Genomic DNA, 7863 nt, shown 5'->3' on the forward strand with positions numbered 1-7863 from the left:
CTCCCCTCCCTAACCTTACCCTTTTCCCCTTACCCTATCCCAACTCGATCAAAAGATAAACGTCAACAAAAACCATATTATTATAAATTCACTTTATCTCCTCCTTTTAATTCCGAATCAACAGTGAATTCCATAATGTTTAATATTTCATTACATTAATTGATTATAATAATAATAAATGGCATTTATACAGCGCTTCACCCCGATTCAAGTACACAGGCTCTGAGTGCTTTACAATACAGTGCAACGTACAACAGTAACATAAATCTTTGTGTTCTGACTTAAAGAAAATCACTCGAAATATTCATCTTATTTATTTAGAAACAGAAAGGACTTCAGCTTACATTTGAATGAATCAAAAGATTTGATCTCTCTTAAATTACTAGGTAAAGCATTCAAGATCTTGGGGCCTTGGTATTCTAATGCCCTCTCACCCATTGTTTTAAGTTTCGTAGATGGTAAAATAAATTTCTTTTTGTCAGCTTAATCATCTTTATTCTAGCACCTCTTCTGGCCTACACGTTTCCCCAGCTTTAGCTTTAGGGCGTAATTCTTCACATCGTCACTGACACACAAAGAGGCGAAAGAACAAAATGTCGACGGCTTATAGTTAGTGGAAGAGTCCGCCATGCGCCATGTTGAAAAATGACGTAGTAGTATGACGAATTCTGACACCGAGCAGTCGCGTAATACTGGCAAAACAGTCACGTTGACAGAAACGTTTGGTTCGCTTTGTAAACCGGCTCATACAGATCATATTGCTATCGTGAGAAAGTCATACATTTGACAAATATACCCATATAACAATTTGGTAATTATTTAGAAAAAAATGTTCGTTTTTTGCAACTTGTTGTAGATCTAGTAAACTCTTCTGTGTGCATGGCTCCTTAACTGATTCGAAGAAGAAAAAAACTACGAACAATAATAACATAGATCTAGTTATGCTGCGCATTTCCATTTTCAAAAAGAAAATGCTCAATGCGCATTACTTTTTATACAAATATATCAGATCTTAAAATTTGAAAAATAAGTAGGTCTAGTCATTGCACACATAACAGTTTTGTGTTAAGTATTTGCATCTTTACTTTGTATTTTTCAGCAAAACACTACAAGCAAAATACTGAAGTGTAACTTAAAATTTAATAAATCACTTGCAGTTTAACTGCTTTAACTTAACTTACATTTCGGCGCTCATTTGACCTTAAGCAGTTGCGAGCGCCGTAAAACCCTCTACTATAATAATAAATAAAATAACTTACATTTTTCGCTAAAAGAGTCTTTATAGAGTGGTAGTACGAAAGAACTTGCTTTTTAAATAAAAAGAAAAGAAGAAGCGAAACGAAGTGTCAACGTGACTATTTATAGATGCCAGTATCGAGGAAAGTGGGAAGCGACAACAAGAATACAACTAGCTGTAGAGAGAACATTGGTGACGTGTACATACCATCTCCGGTTTCTGGACGCCGCTATACTGTGGTAGGATATATTATGGTCATGAGTATACTCTAATGAGGAAAACAACCTGATAATCCGATGTAGACAGGCGGGCTATATATATATATATATATATATATATATATATATATATATATATATATATATATATATATATATATATATATATATATATATATATCTATATCAATGACAATAAGAGCTACACTGAAAAGAAGTAAAAGAAGCAGACAACACCAAAGCACCCACCGAATCACCGTTCTGCAGAGTGGGGGCGGTTGTTTGTGTATTTTGTTGACAGAGTGAAAGACACACCATCTTTGACTCCATAACAACACAGTACGTTCGTAACAAAAAATACCAAAAACAAATAACTTAATAAAAACCAAAGCAAACAAAAACAATAAACAAATAAAAGGTTTGTTTGGGGGGGGGGGTTGGGGTTTTTTTTGGGGGGGGGGGTTGTAGGGGTTTTACGGCGCTTGCAAATGCTTAAGGTCATATAAGCGCCAAGGGGTGGATGTCAACAGAGAAGTCTTTACAGGGAATCGGGCTTATTGTGATCACCTCTCTAGCTTCGACGGCACAAAGTCTGTTTCGACTATCAAGGTACCCCGAAAATAGCGGGTCACAAGAACAAGAGAAGTAAAGTAAAATGACGATAGTAAGGATTAGGAAAGAAAAAGCAGCAATTCCCTGTTGTAGTTCAAACACCGTTATGAGTATAACATTGTTGAATCGTTTACAATGCTACTGTGCATAAGAACGAGAAATGTCCCCCCCCCCCCTTTGGGAATGGCCTAAAGACACTTCAGTCAGTGGCATCGCCAAATTATCGTCATTTCCTCTACTTCTTTTGTATGTTTGTCACACTCTTGTGACCCATTATTTCCGGTTTGCCTTGATAGTCGAAGTAGACTTTGTGCTGTTGAAGCTAGAGAGGTGAGCAGAGTAAGTCTGATTCCCTGTAAGGACTTGTCTGTTGACATCCACCCCTTGGCACTCATATGACCTTATGTAGTTGCGAGCGCCGTAAAACCTCTACTACCCCCCCCCCCACACACACACACACACACACACAAATAAATAAATAAATAAATAAATAAATAAATAAATAAATAAATAAATAAATAAATAAATAAATAAATAAATAAATAAATAATCTGCTGGCAACAGCCTCAAGGGACAATGGATGAATGTAACATCATGCATCTCGTCCACACATTGTCGGTCAGTTTGAAGGCCGAAAAAAAGGTTGGGGGTGGGGCGAGTGAGAAGTTTGATGATAAAAGAACCATAAAAGAGATGAGTTCGTGTGGTTTAAGTGGGAGGTTCTAAGTGAGTGGAGAAACAGGTAGGTTGACAGGCAGAGAGATTAGATAGATATAAATTTAAAAAGCACAGAACGAGAGAGATACGGGCTGACGGACAGATTTGCTGACAAACACAAAAACATACAGACAAACAAGCACAAAAACGTACAGACAGATAAACACACAAACATACTGTCAGACAAACTCAAAAGAGCAGTGTCTTCGCGTGTCCGTGTAGTGGCTGGCTGACTGACAGACGAGGGAGACACTAACTTGGCTTTCAGACAAGAACAGACGAGGGAGACACTAACTTGGCTTTCAGACAAGAACAGACGAGGGAGACACTAACTTGGCTTTCAGACAAGAACAGACGAGGGAGACACTAACTTGGCTTTCAGAAAAGAACAGACGAGGGAGACACTAACTTGGCTTTCAGACAAGAACAAACGAGGGAGACACTAACTTGGCTTTCAGACAAGAACAGACGAAGACAACAAGGGAATAACGACGGTAGTCACAAACTGAAAAATCGTGAGGGTACCAATGTTGAATACTTGTTGACTCATAGATAGATAGATAGATAGATAGATAGATAGATAGATAGATAGATAGATAGATAGATAGATAGATAGATAGATAGATAGCATTTGTATAGCGCAAACCCCCGCTCAACAGCAAGCTCTATGCGCTTCACAATCTATACTCACTCATAACTGTACTTCTGTTCAACTGTTGGTTGATTATTGTTGTTTGATTTACCATTAAACAAAACTTAACAATAAACAACCACCAGTTCAACAAATATGAAGTTATGAGTTATGAGTCCGCCACAAGCTTTTAAAATTGACACCCTCACAATTTCTTCCAGTTTGTGCCTACCGTCGTTGTTCCCCTGTGCTCTTCAGACAGTATTTGCTCAACGTTGTGGCCTTCTGATCAGGCCAAGAAAGAGAACACGACCAAACAATGGAGCGAACAGAAGCAACAACAACACAAAACGTAATGGGCCGGTCCATGGAGAGAGAGGGAAACTGCGGTGGATCATGTAACGCGGGATGATGCCATGTGATGACCTGCTGTTGAATAAAAATTCTTTTTAATTCTAAGCAGTGATTGAGTCACTCTTTTGGGGGGTTTTTCTGTTAGATTTTTTTTAAATCAGTATTATTCTTTTTGTTTCTATTTTTATTTTTTTGTAAGTTAGTAGCAAACTTGCTTGTGATAACCAAAAAAAAAGAAGCAGGAAGAATGGGAGCATTAGAACTTAGGATTTTCGTCAACCAGTCTTCATCCACGCTTTACGTGTGACATCGCAGGTTCATTTTCTATGTAGTGGCCAAAATGATTGTTTTTAAAATAATGAATAAATAAATAAATAAATAAATAAATAAATAAATAAATAAATAAATAAATAAATAAATAAATAAATAAATAAATAAAAGAGATGCTTTAGGAAAGAAACTGAGAAAAAAAAGGATCGTTCCATGGAAGACGTCGCTGGGGAACAACAACTGGTCTCAGAAACCTGTGACAGGATCAGATGATGATGATTGCAGATGTTTCATGACGCGGTGGAATCAGGCGCTCGTCAAGTTTTGGGCATGAGGAGTTATTGGTATCATCTGAAAGTTGATTTATTTGCCTTGCTTCCAATGAAGTAAATATCCATCTATCTTGAAGAGAACTCAAGATATTTGCGATAAAGGGAAGTAAGGTTGCGTGGTTTCAGTGGTGAAATATCCGAGAAAATGACCTCCAATGTTTGGTAGATCCAACGGCTAAAGACTCTTTGAAAACTGAAAAATGACATATTTTTTTCCTTTATTTAATCAGTGTGTTTCAGTAAAATCACATGGAAACGTGTTTTTATATGGACATAAAAGACGTTGAGCCAAAAAAAAATTAAAAATTAAATAAAAATTTCCAAACCGGCGGAAAGATGTCTGTTTCTCTGATTTCTCTTTTTTGACGAGTGCCTGATATCACCCCTATGCATAACAAATGTTTTTCGTACCCTTTGACGTAGATCTAGTCCAGATCATTTCGAATGCGTTAAAGCGACAAATTTCCTACACATTAATTCCTCCACATAATGAACACACGTTTGTTGAACGTACGAACAGATTCTGTATAACTTTATCATGTACAACCTTTGACGTACGTCCAAGATCCCATGGACTTGTATTGCGTGGTAAGGGTTTAAGTTTAACACCCCCATGGAACACCGAAAGGTTGTATAGGAGAAAGGACTTCAGAATTTAATCCTTTTATGTCCGTTAGTAACTATAGTCCAGTTGGCCGAAAGTCTTGAAAACTTCCTAAACGACCAAAGTTCGAGAAGGCACTTTCGTGAATTCAAATGTGAAACGTGGGGACAAAATGAGTTACTTCTCGTAATCCCAGACCGGAGGTGTCTGCCGAAAATCGACACCGGCGTCAGATTGACAGATTTTTTATTGATGTCATTTTGTTCAAGTCTACTGTGTCTTTTCATATTCCATATTTATAAATTGTACAAACTCCACCTAAAACGTTGATGTATTAATTTCCAGAAAAGGCTAAAATCCGAGAAGTAACTCACTATGTCAGCTCACCTCACAAATTCAGATGAACAACATCATAGCCTACCAATATTATGGTAAGTGAGCTAACAAGGTGCCTATGATCCAAAGTATAAAAAGAGGTGCCTATGATCCAAAGTATAAAAAGAGGTGCCTATGATCCAAAGTATAAAAAGAGGTGCCTATGATCCACAGTATAATAAGCCAATTACGAATGATTACATAGATAAAAGCGTTGCTTATTCTAATAATAATATGATAGTTTTGCTCTATAGGCTGCAATAATTAATACTGAAGCATTACCATTTTACTACATTATTATTACGCAGCAATACAATATTATGTTGTATAGACATAAACAGCCTTACATATAGTGCATTAATAGTAGCATAACAGTGGGTTACAACAACAAAGTCCTGGATATAATATGACATACTGGCAACTGGACATACAGAGTAAAATTGATACCAAAATAATCAACAAAAGCAAAAGGAAACGACAACAACGACGACGACAACAACAACAACAACAACAACAACAACAACAACAACAACAACAACAACAAAAGAACTCCAACATAATGCGCGCGTGGAGGGGGGGGGGGGTAAAGTATTATTATGATTAAGACAAAAGACACACGAAGATGAAAAAAAAAAAAAACAACAACAAAGATAAATCAAGACCAAGGGTTCAACTGATACGGCATTGTATTTATCGATCTAACTACGCGACAGGATCGTATGAGAGTGGGTATTTACGATCCTACGCTCATATAGACATGACTGAATCATCGAAATTCTGCTGAAAAGAAGAATCACGCTCCAAAAAGTTCCTTTCTGGATTCGAACCAAGACCAAACGCATCTTGTTTTTAGAAAGTATTTTTCCAAAGGTATTTATATCCGTTTCAGCCCGTGCTGCCGAAAAACGAGAAGGTTGCGAGATGATCATTATTATTGTAACAGGTTAGGATTTCTCTATCGAATCATTATGCCTCTATGGATGTGAATGTTGAGGCCCCGTGCTGCCGAAAAACGATATAGGTTGCGAGATGATCATTATTATTGTAACAGGTTAGGAGTTCTCAATCGAATCATTATGCCTCTATGGATGTGAATGTTGAGGCCCGTGCTGCACAAAAACTAGAAACTTTTACAAAACCGTATCGAAAACGCATCCGATATCCAATACTATACACGTTAGACGATCCACCTTAGATCAATAATGAACCATCTGTGCCTACACACAACTTGAACACTTTTTAAAAATATAAAACGTTTTCGAATTTGAATGAATATAATGATTATTTCGTTTGCTATGAAGAAGCCTCGATGTCGTCCCTGATTATTTATTTGAATATTATAAAGAACTAGAGAGTCAAAGACGATCTGAAACATTTCCATTAAACAAACATTCTCTCCCTAACCCACACACACACACACACACACAGACCACGAACACGCACCCAAACCACGAACACACACTCAAACCACCACCACACACTTAAATTTCACACTTTCTACTGAGCGACTGTTTGCTATAAATAGAGTAGTTACCTTATGTACAAATGTACACAACGGTAGGGTTGTTACAAAAATGTATCGAAGAGAAAATAGACATTTCGGGCAAACCATAATCACACATCTCTGAGACGATAAGCGTTTCATTCATCTGGGATTATGTTGGACTACAGCATGAATGGCTCTGGTTCGAATCTATGATGGTGTGTTCTAAAAACCGCGTAATATAGTTTAGGGAGTGTTCCCATTGGACACCACCCCCTTTCCTTTGTTGAATCGGCGACGACCAATTAACCAGGACGTCCTAACGAGTAATTCTTCTACAACCCTTACAGGGCTGAAAGTGTCGATAAGCTTATTTATGTCACTAATTGAGAGAAAAGAGGCTAATACAGCTGATATACAGTTACAACAAAACAAAGCACACAAGACACATCGACTGTTTAAAGGTTTCACATTCCATAGAAAGCTCACGTCTGAAAACAGGAAGAAAAAATAGACGATATAAAAACGAGCCTTCAGGAAAGAGACGACCATACGGTCGCTTTTAAGCACAAGGGGGCTATCCCAAAAAGTGCTGTTTTGAAAATTGAGAATATCGAAGGTAAATTTTTTGCCCCTTTTTAAGTTTCTTTAAAAGACAAGAGAGTTTTCTCAGTAACCAAACAAATATACGCACCAATGAAACCCAAGTTCTCCTATAGGTAGGGCAACATCCACTTTTGATGTAGGTCAAGACTTCTAGAAACCCCCGAAATCTGGGTTAGCCCGCTTGTCCATAAAAGCGACCATACTTGGAAAAACAGCACATTTGACATAACTCTATAATTTCTGCCTCCTTAAAGGGAAGAAGGGGAGAAGAATACAGCTTTATGCAATACATCATGCGCATAAACATCCTGTCTTCTTCGGTAGGGGAGGGGGAGACGGGGGAGACGGGGGAGAAGGGGGAGAAAGACTAGGGTACACAGCTCCATACCATAATATTACAAAAAATAAAACGTCCTGTTGTAAC

At 37.6% G+C, this 7863-nt stretch overlaps 1 protein-coding gene across 1 annotated transcript in view; it reads right to left on the reverse strand.

Annotated features, from left to right (window-relative positions):
- The window catches only part of LOC101854439 (hillarin), a gene marked incomplete in the record, with an annotated part of 44794 nt that overhangs the window by 28101 nt on the left and 8830 nt on the right, over window positions 1-7863 (reverse strand). The window contains 1 exon segment of the mRNA XM_013087485.2: window positions 1445-1471. Coding sequence (XP_012942939.1) covers window positions 1445-1471 — 27 coding nt within the window.

The sequence above is a fragment of the Aplysia californica genome, unplaced genomic scaffold (assembly GCF_000002075.1).
Source record: "Aplysia californica isolate F4 #8 unplaced genomic scaffold, AplCal3.0 scaffold00592, whole genome shotgun sequence".
Classification (NCBI taxonomy): domain Eukaryota; kingdom Metazoa; phylum Mollusca; class Gastropoda; order Aplysiida; family Aplysiidae; genus Aplysia; species Aplysia californica.